Source organism: Nicotiana tomentosiformis, chromosome 8 (assembly GCF_000390325.3).
Source record: "Nicotiana tomentosiformis chromosome 8, ASM39032v3, whole genome shotgun sequence".
Taxonomy (NCBI): domain Eukaryota; kingdom Viridiplantae; phylum Streptophyta; class Magnoliopsida; order Solanales; family Solanaceae; genus Nicotiana; species Nicotiana tomentosiformis.
In genome coordinates, this window is record NC_090819.1 from 102,182,721 (window position 1) to 102,209,564 (window position 26,844).

Here is a 26,844-nt window from a genome sequence, read left to right on the forward strand (position 1 = left end):
AGCAGGACAAGTTGTAGAAGGAAGACAAGATGTGAGTTCATGTGATTTAGCAAGGATAAGGTAATAAAGCCCGTTTGATTCACGCCCGGTACCAATGATCCGCCCCGTACTGCGTTCCTGTATAAAAACATGGTCATCAAGAAATAAAACAGCGCATTTAAGTGATTTGGCTAAGCGACTAACAGCTATGAGATTAAAAGGACTATTGGGAACATAAAGGACTGAATCTAAAGGTAAGGAAGGAAGTGGGCTTGCTTGGCCTATTGCAGTTGCCATGGTTTGAGATCCATTGGCCATTGTGACTTTTGGAAGAGATTGAGAATATGAAATAGTAGTGAAAAGAGATTTGTTACCAGAAATATGATCTGATGCACCTGAATCAATGACCCAAGACTCAGAGGATGAAGATTGGGAGAAACAAGTCACGCTATTACCTGTTTGAACAACAGAAGCTATCTCAGAAGATCTCTGCTTACATGCTTTGTACTGAAGGAATTCAATATAATCTGCTAAAGAAACCATCCGACTATTCAAAGCATCGGTTCCCATGTCGCTACAATTTGTATTAGTAGGGTTAACTTGAAATAGTGGAAATAAGTAACTCCTGTGAGAAAACTAAAGAGATGGCTTGAAAAACACTGTTTACAACAGGAAAACAGAACACCGTTCTGCGCCAGAAACACTGTTCACGCCGGAAACATTGTAGCTCGCCGGAAAATTCCAAAGTTGTCGGAATTTGTCGTAACCAGGATGAATAGACTCGGAATTCCTTTGCGAGCAAGCTGTCCTTAAGAAGCTTTGCGAAAAAATGGCCGGAACCCTCGCCGGAAAAGTTGCTGTTGCCGGCGCGTGGAGGAGCGTGACGGCTTTTCTGCCGGATAAAATTTCAGGGGTTGGTCATCGGAGGGTGATCTACCTCGTGGTGGTGTTGGTTTTAGCACAACACCGACAAAAAGTGACTTTCACTTAGACATGCCTTAGGTCACCGGAAAAATTGCACGATGACTAAGTTCTTTCTTCCCGGTTAATGCTGGAATGACGCACAGCGATCTTTTCTCACTAATGCTCTGATACCATGTGAGAAGGCACGGGTGATATTAGATGATAAATACAATATAAGAGGTCCCTATTTATAGCTATACACTACAAGGAGATATTACTCCTCTTCCAATGTGGGACAAGACTACACTATACATGTCTGTAAACTAACAGAGGTGACATTATATATTTGTCTTAATCGCCGCTGTTAAAAGAAGGAAATATTTCATTGTTGTGATTATGCTGGATTATGTTGTTTTTTTAAAGTAAAACTAAAGTTAAAGCATGCAGGAGAATGTTAGCTGAATGTTTTAGTTACAATATCCTTCATTATTAAACAACAATGTTGTTTTGGTCCCTTCCTGTTCCTGCACTGTATGTAAATTTTGAATCTTAGTCCACTTTGTTTGATCTTTAATTTGCTTTTTTCCTATGCGTCCAGTAATGATGAAAAAACCATCACAGAGAAAATACTGCAGAAAGTCAAGCTCGGGAATTATCAGGTTGCTGTAATAAGCTTTTGCACTAACTTTTTGAAGTTTGATGCTCTAGCAATTGCAAATTTTAAGTTTGTTAATTCGTGCTGTGAGTTTCTTGAAGTAATGTTGTCGTTCTCATTTCTGCAGTTGGGAAAGACAAAAGTGTTCCTTAGGGCTGGCCAGATTGGTGTTTTAGACTCACGTCGTGCTGAGATTTTGGACTCTTCTGCGAAGCAAATACAAAGTCGGCTACGTACATTTCTTGCACGCAAGGACTTCATCTCAAACCGATTGGCTGCAATTCATCTACAGTCTTTCTGCAGAGGTCCTTTCTCTTAGTATAATGTCTTGCTGCTAAACTATACTTCGTCCAGAATAGTGCATGACTGTCTGATCTCCACAAAATGATATTCATGTGCTTATTACTACCGCAAAAGTTTGCTTTGGTTATCCCTTTCTGCGCGAATCTTTAGATGAGAAGGGAATGATGTTACCTTCTGCCTATTCCTAGTTTAAATTTATTATTTTTGGTGAAATACGATGCAATATACTGTTTGTTTCTAGCCTAGTAGAAATAAGTTGTGGTTTTGGTTCCCCTTATCCACTACTTTTTGGTTCTTGTTTTGTTGGGGAACAAAACTTTGTTTAGAAGGAATCTTTGATGTTTTTATGATGAGTTTGATATTCATCTAGTTTGATTTGTGGTTAGGCTTTGCCACCTCTTAGGATTCTCCTAACGTTTCTGGTTTAACTGCTTTTCATTAATGGGACCAATAAATAATAAAATGCGGTGTAAATCATAAAGATTTTGCTTGATGCCAGTATATCTGAAAAATTAGAAGCAGGAAATTCAAATATTCATTTTGTTCTCACAGAAATTTAATTAGGCTGTTAAACCAGTCAATTTCATTTTGTTCAGGTCTCTCTGCCTTTTTAAAGGCAGGGGTAAGGTCTGCGTACACTCTACCCTCCCCATACCCCACTTGTGGGACTACACTGGGTTTGTTGTTGTTGTAAACAAGAGTCAATTTCCTAGGTGATATAATTAGGCTGCAGAGGTCTTTTCTCTCAGGCAGATTTCTAGGATTGAACAGTTTGTTAAGTTGGAAACTGACGGTATCCTTATGATCATAGAGTAAAACAAAGCCACATATGCAACAATTAATGGCATATTTCCTCCTGGATAAAGATTAAGTGATGTGCTCTCATATATTTAATTGAAGCAGCTTTATTTACAAAATAATAGATGTCATGTTTTTGCTTTGCATCGTGAGTTTTTGTAGTTGTTGGTCTAATATACAACTCTTGCTAGTAATTATTTCTGAAAAAACAATATATCCAACTTATCATATCTAGAAAAAAGATGAAGTCTCCAGTCTGGCTGTAACAGTATGTGATCTGACTTGTGTGCATTTCCTTACTTGCTTGTATTTGTCCGTTTTATGTGTTTTAATTAATTAATGCTAATGTCAGGTTGCTTTTCCTGCATCAGCATTTTTTTTTGGGTCTTAGCAGTAAATGAGGCTTGAAAGCATTGTCGACTTTTGCAGGTTATCTTGCTCGTAATTTATATGCTGCACTGCAGGAAGCATCAGCTGCGATCATAATCCAGAAATATGTGCGGAAGTGGATCTTGAGGAATGCTTATGTGCAATTTTATGCTTCTTCTCTGCTGATACAGTCTTGCGTTCGTGGTTTTGCTGCTCGACAGAAGTTCTTATACAGGAAGGAGAATAAGGCTGCTACTATCATTCAGGTGAATAGATATTCCCTTTCCCACCATGTACGGCTTTTACATTTTATAAAATTGAGTTTTTAAATTAAACAAGAACTATTTAGGTGAGATGAAAAGTTGTGGTTGTTGTGTGTTTGGACACCCCCCCAACCCCAACCCCAACAAGAAAAAGAAGAAAGGAAAATGGGAATTGTTCTAAGCTAATGTTCGATATTCTTTCTGCTACTGCATAGGCACATTGGAGAATGTGCAAGTTTCGATCAGCGTTTCGTCATCGGCAGTCCAATATTATTTCTATACAATGTCTTTGGAGGCGAAAAATGGCAAGAAGAGAGTTCAGAAGGCTCAAACAGGTAAGAAGGATGGTACTTCTGTTTTCAATGTCTAGTTTGGTATTTGCCGACAAGCTCTACTTGAAATTTCTTCATGTGATGGAGATATCCTCATTTTTATGAGGGACAAAAATTGTGATAAAAGTAGTTAGGAAGGATGAGAAATGTTGTAGCTGGATGGTACAATATTTTTACGGAATAAATTATTGCTCTAGCTGACTGTGTGCTGCTTTTAGTCAAAAGAAGCTTATGATTGCATCTGCTGAAAATGCTATGCTGTAATACGAAGACTTGACAAAGATTAGCCTGCCTTTATTAGTAACCATGTCATTTAGTCTGTTCATGAAATTTTGAAGCCCAGAGTATGTTACCCAACTTTGTGCTTGCATAAGGCATAAGAAAAATACCAGAATATGTGTAGCCATAGCCTTTTAGGACGCACATTTCCAGTGCTTTAGAAATTAGATGTGAGTTACAAAGTTCTTAGAGTCAGGGGTAAGTGATAAACATTATGCTTTAGCAGCCAAGTTAGAAACACTGCCATTTGTTCCCTTTTTATGCTTGGCTGGGGTCTATGACTGTTCGCATTTATATCAGTACTGTAGTTCTCATTTTCAGATCTGCTTTATTTTGTTGCGTAATTTTATTTAATATCATAAATTACATTTATGCTAAATCTAGGCTCCGCATGAAAATAAATGTACATTTTTGCGTAAATATATTACAATTTGTATCTTGTTCTTGTTTACTGTAAATTTGCGAAATTGATGCTCTTGCTTTTGCTGGTTGTGCTTGAAATTCTATATATTTGTCTTGCCCCCATCAAAAAAGAGTTGATAGATTTTACAGAGAACTCATAGGCTACTCTGTCGCCTAGTGGACAATGAAGTGGGTGGAGAACCTGAGGTCTCAGGTTCATTAGTTATTTCTTCCCATCCGTCTACGCTTAAGTGGACATAGTTACCCGGTACCTGTGCAGGTGGGAGGTAGCAGGTACCCAGTAAAATTAGTCGAGGTGTATGCAAGCTGGCCCCAACACCACCAATATTAAAAAGAAAAAAAGAACAATGTTACAGAATGGAATGTTAGTCAGAAATTCAAGATAATTCTTTTTATATGCTTTAGTTGGCTGTTGCCGCTATAGAATCTTTTCAATTTTGATATAATCTTGTGGATTGCTGCCATACCTCACAGATATTATGAAAGTTGGTGTGCCAGGTTTTCCGTGGATGAAATTCTATTCCCCTAATTTTCCAAAAGTTCAGCTATTATTTCTCTTTAAAGAGTTGACACTTAGTTTTTCTCTTGTACAGGAAGCTAATGAAGCTGGTGCCCTTCGTATAGCAAAAACCAAGCTTGAAAAGCAGTTGGAGGATCTCACTTGGAGGTTGCAATTAGAAAAAAAATTGCGGGTACTAGTCCATTTGTTAACTTACATGTGAATGATTTATTGATGCGGTACCATATTTTGCTCTCTAATTGAACAAAATGTCCTTTAAACATTGTGATGCAGCTATCTAATGATGAGGCTAAATTAGTGGAAATTTCAAAACTTCACAAGACTGTAGAATCTTTAAGCCTTGAGTTAGATGCAGCAAAGTTGGCTGCAGTCAATGAGGTCAACAAGAATGCTGTGCTCCAAAGACAACTGGATTTATCCATGAAGGAGAAAGCTGCTTTGGAAAGAGAAGTTTTTTCAGTGACTGAGCTGAGAAATGAAAATACATTTCTGAAGGTCATATAACTGATTTTCTGTTTGCATTCAACTCTGATTGCACTCATATTGAAATTGGATGATTGATTCCCTTTGTGGAAATTTAGTTCTAGATGTTGTGAGCATCTTTTAAGCATCTCTCGTTGTTGGAATTTATAATGCATCTTGGCCTGGTAGTGTCACTCTCTAGAATGGAAAGACTTTTGTTATACCCAATGGATCTTGATCAGCCAGAAAGTTTATAAGCTTAAGAGGATGAGCAGCAACAACTACTTCTCAATCCCAAGCTGGTTTGGGTTGGCTATATAAATCCTCACAATCTATGTCGGTCCATTTAGACCCGTCTCAATTTAATATTTAACTATTTAGACTCTCTAGCACTAGAAGTTCTCTACATTTTCTACTAGGATACAATCTTTAACAAGACTAAAAGATTTCTAGCAAACACTAAACCTAAAATAAACATACCAGCAAGCCCCTGGGCTTTGGTCTACTTTTAAGAGTACATCTTGTGATGTGTGGGTTAGGTGCACATCATGGGTTTGTACCCGGCCGTAGACAGAAGCTTGGTATTTAAGTGGAGGGTAGTGGAGCGGGCCCATTTTCCACCGAGTTTCTAACCGTGCGCCACTGGCCCTAAAGGGATTTGTCGGTTATCAAAAAAAAAAAAACTTACATGATTGAACCTTAATCTCAACTAATTGGCATCACCTATGTGTTTATTTAATCCATTGTGCTAGATTTTCACTAAATCTGCATAGATTCCAAGAGATTAAGAGCTTAGAACAATATGATGTAGAATTTATCTGATGATGGTAAGAATGTTTGTTTGCTAACATGTTGCTTATAAGAGCTCTGAAGGTTATGCATTTTTTTCTAAATGTCAATGAAGGACTTGTATATGCCTTTCTTCTGGCCCCTAGGGCTTCGATCTAGTGGTAAGAGCTTAGCGTGTGATGTGTGAGTTAGGCGCACGGCATAGGTTCAAACTATGTTGCAAGCAAAAGCCTGGTATTTTAACTGGAGACGGGTAGAGGGGTGGCCCCTAATCCATGAGTTTCGAGCCGTGCGCCATTTGCCCTCGGGATTTCTTGGTTATCCGTTATCAAAAGAAAATCTATTGTTGTCTTCTTTCTTCTTCTTCTTCTTCTTCTTACTGTACAGTTAGTTTCTTTTGTGGTGTGTTGGGGGGGGAGGGGGTTGCTGGATGTCTTTAAGGCTTCTATAACCACAAGAAATTAAGCTGTAACTACTGGATGAAATATTTATATTTATCATGATTAACTGACATTGGAATTATTTGCATTTAATCACTGATTAATATATAAGTTGCAAGATACTACTTCTAGATGACTTGCTTGTTCTTGTAGACAATGACTTTAAAGAGAGTCCTCCTAGTTGCTTTTGCTTTAGAGCAGAAAGGGCCTGATGTGCATGCCTTACTGCAACTCGGATAGCCAGTTCACATGCTCTATAACAACTCTAACCCTATAAGAATAGCCGAAGACTTGACACTGTGGATACTTATTATTTGGTGTCTTTGCAGAGTTCATTAAACGCCTTGGAGGAAAAGAACTCAGCATTGGAGCATGAGCTACTAAAGGCTAAAGAAGAGTCTACTGACACAATTTCCAAGTTGACAGCAGTTGAAGAAACATGTTCACAACTCCAACAAAACTTAAAAAGGTAATTTTAATAAACCAAAGAGAAGTTGTTTGGGACAATCTCACAGCATAGTTAGTCTTCTGCTTCTTGTTAATGGTAAAACGTATACATATATAAGGAAATGGAATGATATCTGCTCAAGTTTGTTAAAAATGTTGAATTTTGTCTCTATCTACACACATTTTTGGTGCTGCAACCATATAGTTTTTCATAACTGGTTGATTTCCAGATGTTTTAAAACTTATGTATCTTTTCTATATCAGTATGCAAGAGAAGCTCTCAAATTTAGAGGATGAAAATCATATCCTCCGACAGAAAGCACTGGGTGCAACTCCAAGGAGCAATCGTGCTGGTTTTGCCAAGCCTTTTATCGATGTAAGCTGTAATATGTTAACTTATAATGTATAAACCATGGTGGAGAATTCTTCCTTGCATGCTATAGCTCTAGATCCAATAAACTTTTGTCCCCTTTGTGCAGAAATTTTCTGGTGCACTCGCTTTGCCCTCTGCTGATCGTAAATCTTCATTTGTATGTATCCTTTTTTGCAGTCTCAGTTTAAGTACGTAGTTCTGTTTCTTTATTTCTTGATCTCTAACGGTTGTGTTATGTTCGTTAGGAATCTCCCACACCAACAAAAATGATACCACCTCTTGCTCAAGGATTTTCTGATTCGCGTAGAGCTAAGTTGACCAGTGAAAAGCAGCAGGTTTCTTTCTGTTTCAAAACTAGTGATGATTTATGTTTTTCTTTGCCATGATGGCCTGGTTATCACTGTTTGGGAGGGTGGGTGCGAAGTTTAAGAAAACCAAGGGACAGGAGTGATGAAGGGTACTAGGCATTCAGGTAGTAGAAGAGGATTATAGAGGATTGAATCTCATTTACTTCCCTTGTTGTAAAACAACGCGTGAAAGAACTAATTTCCCTTGTGAGAGAAAAGTGATGAGTCTCCGCTACTCTAGTTACCCTCTGTCCCAATTGTAATTTTAGTAGATAACTAGTGTAAAAGGTCTAAGTAAAGGTGGCTTTGTTGATGTATGCTTCTTTAAAGTGAAGTCTCTGTTGCAGGAGAACTCTGAAATTCTTTCACGGTGTATCAAAGAGAATTTGGGCTTTAAGGATGGAAAGCCAGTTGCTGCTTGTGTCATCTACAGGTGCCTCCTTCACTGGCATGCCTTTGAGTCAGAGAGGACTGCTATTTTTGACTTTATCATTGCGGGTATCAATGAAGTTTTGAAGGTAATCTCTTTGATGTCCTTGGTTGTAAATGATTTCTTAATTTTTAAATTCTGTTTGGCTTTGTCAAACTACTTGATGCTTCATTATGTAGTTCTTAACCAGGTTATGCGTAAGTGCATCTTTTCAGATTGTAGCCGATTCAAGGTTACATTTATATTAATTGTTTGTTTTTGTGCTTTTGGTTACCATGTTATGAGTAAATCCCTCGACCAACTTTTCTCTTTCTGTGGACATTATCTTTGATATTCTCCAAATTAACACGCTGTGGTGCAATCTTGAGCAAGTCAAAATGCTAATGGCTTCTTTGGATTGATGTGTTTGTCAGATGTGACTACTGTGAGATTAAGCAACATATATGGAACATTTTGAAGGGACTACCAAGAAGTTGGAGTTGTGGTCCTAGTCCTAAATCCATTGAGTTGCAGATCTAAAAACAATAGAAGTGTTCCTTAACATTATAAGCTTTTAGATGAGGTGGTTCATACACTTTAAAGGTCCTGGATTCGGTTCATAACCTTTAAAAGATCCTGGATTCAACTCTGTCGGCTGCTTATCAACAAATATTTCATATGCTTGACCTGTGAAAAAGAATTGGCCTGCAAATAAATGTGCTTTATCTTAAATATTTGGATGTAGTGGTCTATGCATTTTTTTTTTTGATGTGATAAACCCACCCATCTTTACCCCACCCAAGAGCCCAACAATGGCTCTTTTCCTAGTCCCTACTTCATTACCTGTGTGACCCCGGACCTTAACCTTATGTTTGGAGGTGGCAGGTCCTTACCGCTAGGCTATACCTTCCTTGTCAGAGGCGGCTATACAATTCAATACAAAGTTTCAAATCTTTTTGCAGACAAGCCTATAATTACTTGCTTACCATGATATGCAGCTGCATATCTGGGTTGGCTTGCTAACCTAGTTGTGAACCACCTTGCTAAGTATTGAACCGAACTCATTGTATAGACAGAGCCTCTAATAAGTTGGTTACCATGATATGTAGCTGTACATCCAGGTGGCTTCCTAACCTAGTGTGTGATCACCTTGCTAGCTATTATACCAAATGTGATCGTTGAACAAATGACAGTTTTATTCTAAATGAAAGGACACCTTTTCCTTTTTGAATAAATGCAATTTTCAAAAAGATTCTGGTAGTTTTAAACTAGCTAATGTCTTTAGTTTCATTCATCTTTAACCAGGTTTTCTTCTTTCTTCTATTTTCTTGGGGTGTCAGGTCGGAGATGAGGCTGTTACATTGCCTTATTGGTTATCGAATGCATCTGCACTTCTCTGTCTGCTGCAAAGAAATTTGAGGGCGAATGGATTCTTTAGTACTTCTCAGCGTTCTGGAGGCGGTTCTGCACTAAATGGGAGGGTCGCACAAGTAAGTTGTGTATCTCTTGATAAGTAAAAATTCTGGTGTTTGTAATAGTGTAATCATGTTCCGTTGTTACTAATATCCAATAGTATTTGATCATGATTGTAATTGGAAATTTTTTGATAAAGTAGCAAGTGACAAAATTAACACAAACCCCTCTATTTTTAGCTGTAAAATATTATTTGTATTTCTATGTAGTTAATACAAAATTGTGTCTGCATACTCATAAATTGGATGAGTTGACTGTATCGCGAACCTTGCCATTCTTTTTGGGTGGTTAAAATTTCTTTTATGCATAACCGAAAATCCTCGAGGGCCAGTGATTCATGATTCAAAATTCGGTAGATATGAGCTCGCCCATCTACCCTTCTCCACTTAAATACCAAGTTGTTTGTCTTCGACAGGGTTCAAACTCATGAGTCATGACGGCTAATTCACACATCACGCACTGCGCTCTAACCACTGAGCAAATCACCGGAACGCGGTATCAACCTAGTGTTATCCTATCCTGTATAGATCTCATCGTCTTCACGTCTTCTTTCCCACAACTTTATGCTAGAAATCCTTTGATGCCTTTTTCTTCTTCTCTTGTTGGGAAAGCTATATCTATGTGGCCAACGAGGTAAGTTGCTCGGACTCTTCACTTTTGGTTCCGCACCCGTGTCGACACGACGGTGGTGTGGGTGTGGGATCCGTACCGTATATGGTCAACCGATTTTGGGTACTTTGACTAAAATCGAGAGAAAATTTCGGGATATATATAATAATTATTGAAATCAAAACAAAAGCTAGGGTGAATTTGAAGTCCATCAGCCATCTTCTACTACACTGCCCAGTTGCAGTCGAACTTTGGAACTTCTTCCTCTTTGTTTTTGGCCCGAGTTGGGTACAACCTCAGTCAATAAAAGATGCTTATGAATGTTGGAGTTTTTGCGGAGTTGATAAAGCCATCAAATAAGTCTGGAGGATGATCCCAGCTACTATCTTTTGGTGTTTATGGAATGAAAAGAACCACAGATGTTTTGATGGAATCTCAACCCCAACACACACTTTGAAGGCTATCTGTTTAACCAACCTATACAGCTGGTGTACTCTTACCCCTGTAAACTGTCCAATTAATTTTTTGGATTTTGTTAGCTCCTTAAACTTAGCTTAGCAGCCATTGTACTGGAGCTAACACAACTTTTGCTTTTGTAATTCTGCATCTACTTGATGCCTATCAATGATATCTCTCTTACTTCATCAAAAAAAAAAAAAAAGCTAGGGTGAAATTGAAGAAAATGGAATACCTTGTATTTTGAAATTTCTATGTCAGTCCTTTTCCTTTTTTCTCCTTCTCGGATTCTCCTCTTGATCAATATTTTCTCCTCCTCGGAATACCTTGTAAGTTTTCCACATAATATCTCTTAATTACACATATTTTTATGACTCTATTTTAGATATTTGAATTATTTTTAGCCTATCCTGGCACATTTACCATACCTGGATCCGTACCCCGAATCTTAAGATTTAGATCATGAAGGATCCGACATCTAGATCGGCAACTGTATCGGACATTTGCACCCGAGTCCGAGCAACTTAGTCAACGAGTCATGTTACTGTCGTCTATGGCCTCGGTGCCTGATTTGTGTGTCCTCTTCGATAAGTCTTCTTTAAATCCTCCGGGCTCTATCTCTTTCATTTCCCCTTTACCCTTGGATCCCCGAGGAAGGGGAAAGGCTATCTATGTGTGTGTGTATTTATTGTTCAATGCGTTGTGCTTTATCCTTATCAAATCTGCTATGATTGTCGTTAGCTTTTTTGCATTTATCATCATTCAAATTGCTGGATTACGTTAAGAGACCTAACAGGTTTTTGTGTTTTCACCTTCTTCAGAGTTTAAAGTCGCCCTTGAAATTTATTGGATCAGAGGATGGAATGTCACATATGGAAGCAAGATATCCAGCTTTACTGTTTAAACAACAATTAACCGCATGTGTAGAGAAGATATTTGGTCTGATTCGTGATAATTTGAAGAAGGAAATATCCCCATTGCTGGGTCTGTGCATTCAGGTGCGCTATTCCTGCCTCCCAAATAATTTTCCTGTGCATGAGCATGTCATCAGATTCAGCTGTTGAACACCGTCTTTCAGTACTTAATGCCTTTTATTGAACTGATTTTCCAAGTCAGCATTATTTTCTTGTCGAATCTACTGATTCTGCAACCACTAGTTAGGTCATGACAAGCCCTACCTACTGCTTTACGTCCTTTCCCTTCTTTTTTTTTTTTGTGCGTGTGTGTGGAGGTGTTTATGAAGAACTGAGTAATGATAATTGAGTGAGAGGTTGGAAGAAGAATTCGTGATGCTTTTGTCTTTTGGCGTCATATGCTCGACCTGTTTCAGACACTTTTGTTGTAACTCGGGGCTGAACTTACTCAAAAGCATTATTTCAAAATAAGGAATGTGTACGATAAGATAACTAAGTACAATATCAGTTTTCTGTCTCGCTTTTTGAAAACTACGCTAGCCTTCCAAGCAAGCTGTAGTACCCTCGAGAAGCTTTTCAACATAGTCAGGAATACTTGAAAATCCCTTTCTTTCTTTGTGTTTATTGACTCTATGGAGTCAAGATGTTAAAAGTTCAATGCATCATACGGAGATAGCATTTTGTTAAAATTAGGTTATTTAAAAAAAAGATATTAATAAGTTTAATATAATACTCCGTCCATTTACAAATTGCTTGACCCCATTTGACTTACTCAAACAAGCACTACAACTAATAAGCATTAATTTAAAATAATATAAAAAATATAAAAAATTGGGAATTTGACCAAAGAGACAAACCGTGGTCGAAAATGTGAAATATCTTTAACTATAATCATTAGAGAATAGAGATGGATACGCATGTTATTTTGGACACATTAACGCGACACATTCAAGGGGAGGTGCGATGGTGTATGTTATTTGCAGATGATGTAGTTCTGATTGACGAGACGCGAGGTGGTGTTAACGAGAGACTGGAGGTTTGGAGACAAACTCTTGAGTCTAAAGGTTTCAAGCTAAGCAAGACCAAGATGGAGGACTTGGAGTGCAAGTTAAGCGACGTTACTCAGGAAGCAGACATAGATGTGAGGAAGTTTCAAGTACCTTGGGTCAATAATACAAGGTGATGGAGAGATTGATGAGGATATCACGCATCGCATAGGGTGGATGAAGTTGAGGCTCGCTTCCGGTGTTTTGTGTGATAAGAATGTGCCGTTGAAATTTAAAGGTAAGTGGTTAGACCAACTATGTTGTATGGGGCAGAGTGTTGGCTGGTCAAGAACTCTCGTGTCCAGAAGATGAAAGTAGCTGGGATGGATGTGTGGACATACTAGGTTAGATAAGATTAGGAATGAAGTTATTCGGGATAAGGTGGGCGTGACCCCCGTGGAGGATAAGATGCGAGAGGCGAGGTTGAGATGGTTCGAGTATGTTAAGAGGAGAAGCATAGAAGCCCCAATTAGAAGGTGTGAGAGGTTAACCTTGGTGGGTACGAGCAGGATAGAGGTAGGCCAAAGAAGTTTTGGGGAGAGGTGATTAGGCGGGGCATGGCCCTTGATAGGAGGGTGTGGAGGTTGAGGATTAGGGTAGAAGGTTAGTACGTAGTCGAGCGTTTTCCCTTTGTCTTCCTCAGTTTGATAGCATTAGGTTAGTATGTATCTTTTTATTCTTAGATTGGTATTACTACCTAGCGTGTAATTGCTATCTTGCCTTCGGTTTTCTCTTTTTATCTTCTTGTTGTTACTAATTAGTGCCGTTACTTCTCTTCATCCTTTCTTTAGCCGAGAGTCTATCGGAAACAACCTTTCTGCCCTTCCAAGGCAGGGGTAAGGCTGCGTACATCTTACCCTCCCAGGACCCCACTTGTAAGAATTCATCAGGTTTTTTATTGTTGTTTGTTGTTATGTATATATTACCATTAAGAAAATAATAAACTAAAAGGAAATTAATTGGAAATTGAAAATGGAAGTAGCTGAAGTGAAAGGTTAGACATAAAAGTTGGTATTCCCTTTGTTACATTTTGTATATCACTCTTTCCTTTTTTGTCTATTCCAAAAAGAATAACACCTGTCTGCATTTGAGAACTCTTAACTTTAAACTTCTCGTTTTACCTGTAGTGACATGCTGTTATAGTCATAGAAATGTCATGGCGTGTTTCAAACCATAAGTTCTAAGGGTACTTATAAAATGTGCCAACAATCTTCCTTCTTTCTTTCTTAAACATCGTGTCCAGTCAAATATCACCATATAAAATGGAAGTAAAGGAGTAAAAGGGCTTCTCGGAGGATGAGCATTTGGGTTGCTTGGTGTTATTATGAGGTAAACATCCCATTTTAGTGGAAAAAATCATTTTCTTTAGGACGGAATACAAAGGAAGTTGGTGAATGCTGATGGAGGGAGACTGAGTCCTTTATGCGATTTAGTTATTATCTTTATCTTTTTTCCTTTTTTGGATTATCATTATGATTGAAAGTCCTGCAAGGGGGTGGGTAGGTGTAACATGATATAAAGGGATTTTGTCTCAAAAACTAAATCTCTTGGGATCAATACACATTCAATTAAGAGCAGGAAACAATAGAAGCAAAGGATCCATATAGGTGGTACCAACTACCTCTTGTTACATTTGGTTTCACGCTTATGGTGGCTTGTTCTGGATTGGTTCGAGGTGTGGTGGGTGATGCTGGATGAGCTACATAGAAGGAGAACTAGAAACAGAAGAAAAGACACAGGGCATCAGAATTTGCCCCGCTAGCCATCTTGTGGGTCTTATGGAAAGAGAAATATAAGAGCTTTTAAGGGATTAAAAAATGAATTTGTACATTTGGGGAAGGATCTCTTATTCTTAATTAGTATTTGTTGCACCCATGATATTCCTGTATAGAAGATTGAGTGACATCGGTAGAGAACCATATTATTGTGTAGGTTCTCTACTTTTTGTTATACAACTTGTATGCGAGAGTATTTTCCCACATTAATAAATTAATTTGCTTATAAAAAAAGGTGATACCAACTAAATTGGCATTAAGGCTTAGTTGTTACACTTATATTAGATGGATGCTTATCAACAATATCATTGATTTATCTAAATACTTGTATATTAGTATGGATAAGTATGGAATTTGGAGAACTTCTAGTTATAAAAACAGTGTAGGGATAAGTATGGAATTCGGAGAACTTCGAGTTATAAAAACGCCGAATATGTATTCAAAAGTTTTACTCCCTTTGACCCAATTTATGTGATGCACTTTGCTTTTTAGTCTGTCTAAAAAAGAATGATACCTTTTTATGTTTGAAAACAATTTAACTTTAAACTTGTTTTACCCTGAGATGATTTATAGCCACACAAATATCTATACCTCATTTTAGACCACTAGTTTCAAAATTCTTTCAGTCTTTATTTCTTAAATTGCGTGCCATTCAAAGTGCGTCACATAAATTGGGATGGAGGGAGTATTATTACTATTAGAATGTAAATGGACCCGAAAAATGTGAAACTGATATAGAGTCGTCTAGTCAATCCCAACTTGTTTGGGATTGAGGTGGTGTTGGCTGATATTTGATTGCCATATGATAACTCCGTTGAATTTTAAATAAGTAACTACTACTAAATTGGGGGATTTTTTTGAAACTCTAAATTGGGGGATTTTTAACAACAAAAAAACTAAATTGGGGAATTTTGTTGATTGTTTCATGCTCTTCCTGTAGTTAAGCATGATATATACATCACCTGATAGGCTACCTTTTTTTCCTAAGACTGTAATTTTAATTTTCTGTATCACGTGTTCATGTGTGAAGGCACCAAAAATCCAACGGGTGCATGGAGGCAAATCAACTAGATCACCTGGTGGTATCCCTCAACAGGCACCAAGCAGTCAGTGGGATAGCATCATCAAATTTCTGGATTCTTTCTTGAGCCGCTTACGCGGAAATCATGTATGCATATTGTTCTCATCCTCTCATTTAGCTGTATTTTTTCTCACTCTTCATTTGAGGTTGCAGTATTGCGTTGATGAAGAATTTCTTTGATGCAATTTTCATATGTCATGTTTGTAGTTGCATTTTAATGTTGCAAAGTCCTTACAATTGCTATTCCATTTATGTTTACCGTTACTAGACTTAGAATAAACAGCTTATCCTTATTTCTATTGCAACAACTGTTTTTTATTCCCTCTATTTCAAGTTGAACGTGTTGTTTGACTCTTGCTTTTAAAACAACAATTTTGGTTATGAATAGTGATAAAGGAGGGATAGCGTAATGAAAAGAGTTCTCAACCTCAACCATGAAGTTGGTGATTCGAGTTACTGAGGAAGCAAAGTGGGTATAGCTACTTTTTGAGGGGCTTTGGGCTTTGCCATTTCTCGAGGAAAAAAAAATCTTGTCCTGAATAGTCTGGTTAGTTGGAGTTTAAAGTATGTGATTTACATTATTGTGGTGGTCCGAAGTGTAGGATAGTGGTTAATTTTTGGGATTTAAGATTATGGGATGTCTAAGACCATTAAACCTTTTATGTGTACTTTTCAGTTGCAATGCGTTAGTTCTCTTTTGTGTGGACACAGAAGTTAAGATGAGAGTTGAGTTTCATTCTTAATAGAAGTCATTCCAGAACCTAGTTTTTTTTGTTTTTTTTGTTTTGGTTGGGACAATTAGAACTTTTTCTAGCACAGCCTGGTCTTTCTGAATGATAGTTAAAATATTGAAGAGTGCAAGGGAAAGTTGCCCTGTAAATAATTTAAAACTAGAACAGTCTATTTGTAGGTCAAATAGAGTATATATTTTTGGGAAATGCTATTTTGGCACTGCCAGATGGATAACATGCCATTCAATTTAAAAATGGGTTAGTAGGGATTCTGCGACGCAGTGCAATTTAAAAATATATATTATGCCTTACAAATCACGTGCTACACAATTGGACCTTTGTAAAGAGGAGAAGATGACGCAAGGCTGGGCATGAGATGTAGCCTTATTAGCTCTCATGTGGGTTCTTTGGGAGATGAATATGAGAGCTTTGGAATATAATTTTGTATATATGTGGAATAACCTCCAAAATTTTATTAGTTTTGGTGCATCCATGAGTGTTCCTGTTTATATGGATCGTTGGTGTTTCCCATAGAGAACCACATTTTTGTGTAGGTTCTATACTCGTTTTATACTGCTTGTATATGAGACTTTGTCCCAAATCAATAAATTTGTTACTTCATCCCAAAAAAAAATTATGCTGCACAAAATGTAAATGGTGAGATTTCAGAGTTTTCGCCAAGGCCGGATAAAGTCGCTAGAAAATCTGTTCACAGCCAACAATGAGGGTATGCATAAGTTCCTTTTTGTTTGTTTTTTCCCTTGGATATGATAAATCTATCCCCAAACCCTCTACCCAAAGGAGGCCATTTTCCACTATGCTTTCTTGGTGTTTGGGGGGGGGGGGGTCTTCCCCCCCCCAAAAAAAAAAATAAAAAAAAAGCCACCATCCCAAGTTTAAGCTTTGCATTTGACCAGGATTTTGAGATGTTTTAGAATATAAATATTTTCTTTGGAGAACATTAAGAGGATAGTTGAAGTCTCATATAAAATAGATACAAAAGCCACCTCAAGTCCCCAAGTTTGTGTCGGGATATCTGTGGTCAGGTTATTTAGTTCGCAATGTGCACATGCCTTAGTTCAGCTTGCTTCTACGTCTATTTCAGTGCTCCCCGAGGATTCCTGATCACCTTAATGATATATTACACCTTGATGATTTATCAATTACTCCTTAATTTTCCTTTTCTTCTATTTTGTATAGCTCAATAACCTCCAAAGCATCCAAATGATATTTTTTTTGGGTATTGCTTCAAAAAAGCTTGTATTCTGTTTTTGTGCACTGCAAAAGATTAGTCTGGGGTGATAGGAGGGTGTCTGCTTTTTCTAACTCGTTACTTCAAAACTTGCAATTTCGTTCTCGATGTCAATTTACTGCCTACAAATGGATGTATTTCCAGGTGCCTTCGTTTTTCATCCGCAAGCTGACAACCCAGGTTTTCTCGTTCATCAACATATCACTTTTTAACAGGTATTATTAACTTACAAGTATCTTCTTTTAATCCTTATCCTTTTTCTTTTGTGAAAATAAAGCTTATGATTGTCTTTGCTTTTATGCAAGTCTTTTACTCCGACGAGAGTGTTGCACATTTTCAAATGGAGAATATGTGAAGTCCGGTTTGGCAGAACTAGAAAAATGGATAGTCAATGCAAAAGAAGAGGTATTAAGAAAGACATTCTTTTTCTCCTGTGCATTCTCCAATGTAGATGTTGAACTGACAAAGAAGTACGTGGATGCTGAATGTAGTTTGCAGGTACATCTTGGCATGAACTTAATTATATCAGACAAGCTGTTGGATTTCTGGTAAATGCCATACCTTGCTAAATAGCTCTTTAATATCTGAACGTTTCATTCTGAACTTTAAATTTTATTCGCCGTGACTATCTAGGTAATTCATCAGAAGAGGAAGAAATCACTGGAAGAGATAAGACAGGACCTTTGCCCGGTAAGAGATAATAGCACAACATGTCATTGTGATCTCAATCTTGTTTGCAGACTGAATATCCGAAGTATTTCATCTTGAACAGGCATTGACAATCAGACAAATATATCGAATTAGTACCATGTATTGGGATGACAAGTATGGAACTCAAAGTGTGTCAAATGAGGTAAGTGTTTCAATGCATTTCTCCTAAGTCTTTTTGCCGGGAATGTTTTGGCTCATAGGCTTATGACTTTGTGTACTCTGTAGGTTGTCGCACAGATGAGGGAGATTTTAAACAAGGATTCTCAGAATCTAACATCTAACTCATTTTTGTTGGATGATGATCTGAGGTACGGTTTACTGATATATACTGCTATTCCAGCATTTTTTTCCTTTTGAGGTATGCCTATCCTAAAACTACTTGTTAATTGTTCTCTGTCAAAGTTGGATATAAATTAGTTTACTGTTCAGTTCTGATGGATATCGTTGATGATTAACAATATCTTAATCATTAGAAGTGATTTTCTAACTAGCAGCTTGTCCAGGTTACACAAATGCTCAATAACATTTAGTTTAGCACACCAAATATTTAAGGATAGCATAAAGAACCAGTTCATAGATCACATCAATATTGCAAATGCCATTCGGTTTGACGTTAATCAAGCCTTTTGCTTAATGAAATATGAGCCCATAAGGTGCAAGCTTCATATCAGTTGCTTGGTGTATGGAGAATTCATTTGATCATTTCCCCGTTGCCTTCGTTAATTATTTGTTGCTGCTTGCAGTATTCCGTTCTTAACAGAAGACATTTATATGGCACTTCCTGAGTTAGATCCTTCACTTATGGAGCTGCCAAAATTCCTATCTGAATATCCATCGGCGTTGCTTATGATACAGCATGCAAAGTAAATTTTCTTTTGGCACGTTCGGAGCTTTTCTTTCTTGTACAACTCCCAGCATTGTCCATTCGCGACATTGCACATAGTGCAACGTCACCAATTCTTGCCTGGGGAAAACTGCATCTGAGGTTGGGAACTGATTCCTGGAGATGCTGGACAAGTTGTCATCCAAAAAGAAAACGCCATCAGATTGTTTACACGGCAGTCTAGGTCTAGAGTAGGATCTGTACAGGCATTAGGTGCAATTACTCAAAAGGCTTCCTATTTTTTCGGAATGCCTCATCTTTTGAGCTCTGTATATCTGTCATGTTGGTTACTTCATTGTTGTATCTTCCTGCCTTTGAAGTTTTCAAGACACTTGCCCATTTTAGAGATGTAGCCATATTTCCTTTACCTCACTAACCATCTCCGTTCCCTGTACAAATGATAGGCTTGTATTTGTTGATGTACATTTAATGTGAATACCCTTTTGTTTTTGTTTTTTTAATGTTATGGAAAATATCGAAATCGGTCATGTAACAAATGCAACCATTCAAGTTCTCCTACATTTGTTCCACTCCTCAAGTGTAAATAGCGAGCCAAAGTCTCATACTTCGGCAAGTGTGCTCTTTCTTGCACCTGGTTCCAAGGATTGATGAGTTGCATACTTCATTATGTGATTTGTATAATTGTGCTTCAGTTATTTTTGCCCTAACAGTAGCTTTCTGTATTTATTAACATATTTCATTTGTATACTTATCCATAGGGTCTATTTTAGCTGAAAGATTTCGATAGTCTTAGTACCCATTTAGAAAATGGTTTGTCAATTTAAGATAAAAAATATTGTTTGAAAGGTGGGGTATTTACTTACTATTTGGTTCTCTTTTAATTTTCCTTCCCTTTCATGCGTTGGATTGGACTCAAAGTTACTTTAATGAAGGATCTGTACCAGTATTCCCTTTACTGCAAAATCCTGTTTAGGCATTCTTCTTTCAACACAGCTTCAAATAAATGATGTAACGATTTCTACTTATCTAAGAACAGGCGTAAGGGGCAAACGGTCAACTTTTTGAAAGATTTATTGTCAACCTCTTCGCTACACTGATTCTTAAGATAATCTTACCTCTCATTTTATGTGCTGATGTAACTTAGCGATTAAATAATGATTTTCTTCAATTTCTTGTTTGTGGTAAAAATGTATGTTTTAATCTTTTATTTAGTTTCTTATTATGTTAAATTCATAAAAGTTTAAGAATCGTTTGAACTTTGAAGTCACACTGAAAATCAGAATACTCAACTTTTTATACTTCCTATTTTGGTGGGACAAATAATGTCCTTTAATAGTGACATTTAGTCTTTTGCTTCACGCGAAAAAAATGGTTTTTCCTATCTCCACATCAGGAAAAACAGTGGGGATAAGTTATCTGTTGGCTTTGAGGATTGTCACTTTTAATGTGGGGGTCATTTGTCCAATAAGAAAACTATAAAGCAATATGGGCTCTACATGAGATAAAAAGAAGCAAAGTTAAATCAACTATATCCATTAAGGCATTGTTTTTTTTTTTGCTAATGCATTGTTGTTGCTATAGGCATGATAGATGTTAGACAGGCTACCAGTAATTTCACCTCATAAAATGTTAATTTAAGGGAACATTCATACCCTCATTTCTCATGTTACTCCCCAAATTTCTCATTCATTCGTTCGTTCATTCATTCTTTTTCACATCTCCCAACATGAAGTGATCAATGAGTTGCAGCGTTAAGTGCGCATATCTACTAAAATATGTAGATGGTTAACTAATTGACATGCTGCGGGAGTGAACAATACCTATGTTATCCAAAGGATGTTAGATGCTTCTATTAACGATGGGCCTTGAGACTTGCTAGCTAAAAGGACAAGAATTCTTGAATCCTCTTGCTAAATAAACCGAACAAGAAATTCTGTTTATACTAGTACGGAAATTCTTGGACAAGAAATTATTCTATATGCTCAAGTTGGCTCATTTTCCACTTTGGTATTACAACCAGCAGCAGCAGCAGCAGCAGCAACAGCAACAGTAGTTTCTAATGTAGGACTTGTTGTAACAGAAACAAACTCGCAGTGCTGCAAATCAGCCAAGGAGAATGATCTCCAACCCGAGAAATTCCCACGAGCTAATGGCGATAAACAAAGAGGAGGATTCGATCCATTACAATGGTTGTGGTTGTGGTTGTGGTTGAGGTTGAGGTTGTACTCTTTGAAATGAGGATTAAAGCGCGACACGAAAGGAGCAGATGATCTTGAGGACATTGTGTTAGAATTTGTTGTGTTTTCACTAATGCTGCTAAGTCCTGAACCTGATGATGAACAACAATTCATAGCTGCTGCTAATGCTAGTGTCGTTCTACTTGAATTTGTTACTCTTTTTGAGATTCCACCTCTGTTTTTGTTAGTATCCCAAGCTAAACCACAAGCCAATAAGTTTCTTCTTTTCCTAATATATGCATTTTCTGCCTTTGCCAAGTCTTTTGTTGAGGATGTAGTTGAAGCTTCTCTTAAACTTGTGAATGATTTTGACTTTCCATTATAGAACCTTGAGATACCCTTTCTGCAAAAATCACACATATGTTAATTGGAAATCTAGAGGTAATATTGTTTTCCTTATAACAACCTACTAAAAGAGATGAAAATTACTCCACAAATAATAGCTCATTGAAATCCAGATCTATACAAAATTAGAGCACATAAAGAAAAATTAATTTTCTAGGCATGGATTCCTACTAGAAAGGGTAAATCATGAGAATCATTTTCATAGAGCCTTGAAAACATATTTTTTTGGAAAAAAATAATACTGATTCTTGATTTCTCTCATTCAAGTGTTGGAAGATTCTCACTTTCTCAGGACAAAAATTAGGAGACTATAATATTGGTGAATATGCTAAAGAATCTGGATTTCCTAAATAGTATCGTTGAATTCCAGCTAATTAGCAACCCCACTATGTTCTTAATCTAATAAAATGATTAATAAACTAAGCTAATTAGCAACGCCACTATGTTCTTAATCTAAAAAGATGATTAATAAACTAAGGAAAAAGGTGGCTTTGTCAAACAAATCAAAAGCTTTGATTTCTCCTAAAACAACACAGGCAATCTAGAAGAGATCATTTAAAAAAAAAAGGCAGAACATGAAAATTTTGAAAAAAAAGCCACAATAAATTTAAAAGAAAAACTTCATCAGCAGCTTAGAAAAACAGAAACATACCATTGCAATTTTGTTTTTTCTTTGAGTGAAAAAGAATGCAAATTTTTCATCTAAAATATAAGGGAAAATAGGAACAAAATAAAAATAAACAAATGGAAGAAAAAGCTGTAAAAAAATACCTCATTGGTAGAACTTCTTCTAGAGTTTCCATAGAATTCAGAGGACCTTTATAAGAACTCTGAACTTCCTCAGAATCATCTGTTTTTTCCATTGATCCTTCTGAAATATCACTATTTTTTCCAATAGAAGATGAAGAACTACATGAATTCAATGACTTTTCTTCATTAATTTTCCCTTCATAAAAAACCATCTTTTTATTATTACCACAAAAAAATCTCTGATCTTCTTTAAATTTCTCTTTTTGATCAACACAAACAGATGATAATGCATGCATATATCCAGAAGAACCTTCAACTTCCCTTTTCTTCATTATCATACTCACAGACATTTCTATTTAATTTTCCTCAGCTTAGATCACATAAAAAAAAGAATATTATAAGCCAAAACTAAGAAATATTGGAAACTATAAAAATGGGATTTTAAAGAAAAGGTTGGTGATGGTATTTGTAAATAGAGAAAGAGAAATTTTTAACATTGAAAAAGCTTAGATCTTTGAGACAAGAAGGAGAAGAAGAGCAGAACAGATGAGACATATCTTGTTTATATAATATTGAGATGATAAGTTATCATTGGAAAAAATGAAAAAGAAAAAACTTTGTGTAGAAAATAATTAAGAAACCTTAAAGATAAGTAAATAGAATAATGGGGCTGGGGTATATATATAAAAAAATATGAGTCTAAGTCTAAGTCTACGTGTAAGAGATATTCATATGATCAGATCACTTATTTTATAATTTCATATAATTGTTAGTTATTAATTTATAATCTCACAAAAATAATAACTGACCTAATATTATAAATTAAAATTTATTAATAAGTATAAAAGAAAATTACATTGTCAGTGTTTATGAAATTCAGAAATAAATAGATAGTAAATGAAGAAAAAAGAAGGGGTAGGTCTATCCTGAATCCTAATCCTCTGGTTGTCCTTGTTAGAATTTTTTTTTAAAAAGAAGAAGGTACAAATTGAATAAATATTCAAATCAAGAATAAAAGATAAGCCAGTGGCAATGTCATTATGAGATGTAAATCCATTGGTTTACGTTAAATAGTATAAATCCAAGAAAGGATATGGTTTACTATGTATCTAGTCAGCTTTACAGCTATTATTGTTAAGGATAAACCTAATCTCTATCAATCTTGTGGAGATGCTATATTTCAATAAATAATTTCATTACCATATTAAATAGAGTTTGACTTCGGGTGCAAGAAATATTTATGTAATAATGTTTCTTAAAAAGTAATTACTACAAGGGAATTTTTATTTAATAAATATTAATTAATATTACAGAATAAATAGTAAGTAATTATGTTATAACACATTAAATATTCTAGCGGTGCAAAATTCTTTGACGTTGTTGATGTATTATTAGTTTGATCTTTTTTAACTATTGACCTTTTTCCCTAATTTAAAATACTAATGGCATTTCACCAAAAAAAAAATTGTAATTGTGTCATCAGTAACTTTCTATTCGTGCCTATTGGATTGTAGTCCTACTATTGTTTCAAACTTGTGTTGGTATTATGATTAGTTGTCAAATTTAGATGGGAGTGTAGCTTCCGTGGTGGACAAGACGAGGGAACCGAGTCTTGAGATGGTTCAGGCATGTGAAAGATAAGATGTGCAGATGTTTTAATGAGGAGGTGCGGGAGATTGGCAATGGCAAGTCTAAGGAGAGGTAGAGGTAGAGGTAGACCGAAAAAGTATTTGGGAGAAGTGATTATACAGTAATACACACTTTCAGCTTATAAAGGACATGACCCTAAATAGAAAGATGTGAATGTTCATAATTAATATAAAATGTTAGAAGGTAATAAAGTGTTTTCTCTCTTTTATGTGGGATAGCATGGCTTACTTTGGAGTACCTTTTTCTGCTCCCTTTGCGCCTTATCTGTAGTATTACTATTATGCTCGTATTGTTTTATTCTCCATTTCTATAACTATCTGATGATGTTGTTTCTTAGGCTTATCTTTGCTGTTGATATTTTTTTTCGACAGTATTTTCGACATACTCCTTTACTATTGTATTTCTTTTACTAGTACTGTCATATTATTTTTTTGCTATTCTTTTACTTGTACTATCGTATTATTTTTGCTAGTATTTTTGGCGTAGTTTTTTTTCTTCTTTCTTCAAATCTGTTTTAGAATTGCTTTCGTTAACTCGAGGGCTATCAGGAAAAAACTTCTCTACCTCCACAAGATAGGAAAAGGTCTGCGTACACTCTATCCTCCCAGATTTTACTTGTGAGATTTTTCCGAATATATTATTATTATTGTTATTAGTATCAAATTTATTAATTTGTATTTTGATAAAAATGATGCTCATTGAACAAAGTGAGGATTTGAGGGGTTTTAGTTGAATATGACTGTTTCTCTTTTGACTTGTAGTTGCACAAACTAGTTTAAAATGGAGAGAACACCCAGAGAAGAAAATGGTTATCTATTTACTTTAGTTTTAGTACTACTCAAAAGTTGTAACTTTTCGCTCTTCAAAAATCAAAATTGAGTGATTATTAGAAGCCGTTTGGCCATGAATTTTATTCACTTTTTTTCTTCAGAATAATTTTTCACTTTATTTCAAAATTAGTGTTTGGTTATAAAATTTTCAAATTCATTTCCATTGTAATATGGCCAAATTTTCATGACATTTGCCATGACATAATATCCATTATAACAAATTTGTGGTTCATGACATTTGCCATGACATAATATCCATTATAACAAATTTGTGGTTCATGACATTTGCCATGACATAATATCCATTATTAGGCCAAGGATTTCTTGCTATGAATAGAGGAGTTTCTCCTCATTTGTAAACACACTAACAAGACTTGTCTTCAATTCTTGTTTCTTCCTTTCTTCCTTTATTAAGAGTGTTTTGTATGAGAGTTAAGTATTGGGAAGCACTTGTGTGAACCTTTTCTTTGGAGTGATCTTGTAAGGTTATTCTTTTAGGGTATTTGGGATTAATTAGAGTGTTTACTCTAATTTTTTACTCTTATTGTTATAGTAAATTAATCCTCTCCGCTTGTGGACGTAGGTCACTTTGACCGAACCACGTTAAATTTGTGTCTTCTTTATCTACTTTAATTGTCGTTGTTATCAACTTCCATTGTCTTTGTTATTGTCATTATACCGTTGTTTGGCTATATTCCGCACTACCCGGGTTCCCGATCCTAACAAATTGGTATCAGAGCCGGATCAAATCGGGTTTATTTCAGTAGCCAATATGATTCTAACAAAGACCTATGTTGAGAAATTTGACCGAAGTGCAAACTTCGGAATGTGCCAATTAAAGATGGAAGCTATCCTAATTCAGGATGGCTTAGACTTGGCATTGCAAGGAAAAGAGAAGAAGCCGGATAAAATGACGGATGAGGAGTTTGCCATCATAGACAAAAAGGCAAAAGCAGGTATTATTTTAAATCTCTCAAATGAGGTTTTACGTGAAGTTTCTATAGAAACCACAGCTAAAGGCATGTGGGAAAAATTGAAAACCTTATATATGAAGAGGACGGTGGAAAATAGACTTTACCTGAAGCAGAAGCTTTATACAATTCGTATGGGTGAAGGTGCCTCTATTCTCTCTCATCTTGACATATTTGATTCCATTCTTATGGATTTGAGTAATATAGATGCTGAAATTAAAGATGAGGATCAAGCCGTGTTACTGCTTTGTTCTCTACCCCATCTTTTAAGCATATAAGAGATACTATGCTTTATGCAAAGAATAATATCTCTTATAAGGATATTAAATCTATCTTAAAATCAAAGGAACAGATAGATAGTGATATTACTGGGGAAGCTAGTGGATCTCAAGCGGAAGTTGGCTTGTTTGTTAGGGGCAAATCCGACTCCATATCCAGATACAATAATTTACAGTATTGCTATTGTCATAAAAAAGGTCACATTATCTCCGAATGCTATAAGCTGAAAAATAAAGAAAAGCATAAGGAAATAAAAACTGAGCACAAAAATACTGACACCGCCGAAGCTAGTGTAGCAACTGATGAGATTGAGGGAACTATATTTTTAGCAACTAAAACTAGTTTCAGATTAGACAATGAGTGGATTTTAGATTCCGGTTGTTCATATCATATGTGTCCTAGAAGGGACTTGTTTTCTACATATGATTCAGTTGCAGGTGGAGTTGTCCAATTGGGTAACAATGTTACTTGTAACGTTATTGGCAAAGGTACAATTCGGGTCAGAATGCACGATGATGTGGTGAGAACTCTCACCGATATTAGATATGTTCCTGAGTTGAAGAGAAATCTCATATCTTTGGGCACTTTAGAATCTCTTGGGTGCAAATTCACTGGTGAAGGTGGAGTTCTGAAAATTTTTCAAGATGCTCGTGTGATCATGAAAGCACACAGATCTGGTTCGTTGTATACTTTATTGGGCTCCACTGTTATAGGCCCTACTACAGTTTCGGTATCAGACAATTTGTCTGATTTTGATGGCATTAAATTTTGACATATGCCCATTGGGACTTTTGCGGTG

At 36.3% G+C, this 26,844-nt stretch overlaps 2 protein-coding genes across 2 annotated transcripts in view; one reads left to right on the forward strand and one right to left on the reverse strand.

The window, feature by feature from the left end:
- The window catches only part of LOC104099971 (myosin-15), a 39,790-nt gene extending 20,307 nt beyond the window's left edge, over nucleotides 1-19,483 (forward strand). The window contains exons 18-38 of the mRNA XM_009607110.4: nucleotides 1,481-1,541; nucleotides 1,665-1,842; nucleotides 3,068-3,273; nucleotides 3,486-3,605; nucleotides 4,898-4,996; nucleotides 5,098-5,319; nucleotides 6,845-6,984; nucleotides 7,227-7,338; nucleotides 7,442-7,492; nucleotides 7,581-7,670; nucleotides 8,030-8,200; nucleotides 9,432-9,581; nucleotides 11,451-11,627; nucleotides 15,395-15,532; nucleotides 17,573-17,643; nucleotides 17,734-17,833; nucleotides 17,920-17,976; nucleotides 18,062-18,118; nucleotides 18,201-18,281; nucleotides 18,365-18,447; nucleotides 18,883-19,483. Of these exons, the coding sequence (XP_009605405.1) occupies nucleotides 1,481-1,541; nucleotides 1,665-1,842; nucleotides 3,068-3,273; nucleotides 3,486-3,605; nucleotides 4,898-4,996; nucleotides 5,098-5,319; nucleotides 6,845-6,984; nucleotides 7,227-7,338; nucleotides 7,442-7,492; nucleotides 7,581-7,670; nucleotides 8,030-8,200; nucleotides 9,432-9,581; nucleotides 11,451-11,627; nucleotides 15,395-15,532; nucleotides 17,573-17,643; nucleotides 17,734-17,833; nucleotides 17,920-17,976; nucleotides 18,062-18,118; nucleotides 18,201-18,281; nucleotides 18,365-18,447; nucleotides 18,883-19,006 (2,488 nt within the window). The 3' untranslated portion in view covers nucleotides 19,007-19,483. The remainder of the gene's footprint in view (nucleotides 1-1,480; nucleotides 1,542-1,664; nucleotides 1,843-3,067; nucleotides 3,274-3,485; nucleotides 3,606-4,897; nucleotides 4,997-5,097; nucleotides 5,320-6,844; nucleotides 6,985-7,226; nucleotides 7,339-7,441; nucleotides 7,493-7,580; nucleotides 7,671-8,029; nucleotides 8,201-9,431; nucleotides 9,582-11,450; nucleotides 11,628-15,394; nucleotides 15,533-17,572; nucleotides 17,644-17,733; nucleotides 17,834-17,919; nucleotides 17,977-18,061; nucleotides 18,119-18,200; nucleotides 18,282-18,364; nucleotides 18,448-18,882) is intronic.
- Nucleotides 19,484-20,808: 1,325 nt separating this feature from the next.
- Nucleotides 20,809-22,945, reverse strand: LOC104099965 (protein OXIDATIVE STRESS 3 LIKE 1). Its single transcript, XM_009607101.4, has 2 exons — nucleotides 22,337-22,945; nucleotides 20,809-21,563 (listed from the first exon to the last, which is right to left on the reverse strand). Exons 1-2 carry the CDS (start codon nucleotides 22,663-22,665, stop codon nucleotides 20,966-20,968), a joined length of 927 nt encoding a protein of 308 aa, XP_009605396.1. The 5' UTR covers nucleotides 22,666-22,945; the 3' UTR covers nucleotides 20,809-20,965.
- Nucleotides 22,946-26,844: the final 3,899 nt, after the last annotated feature.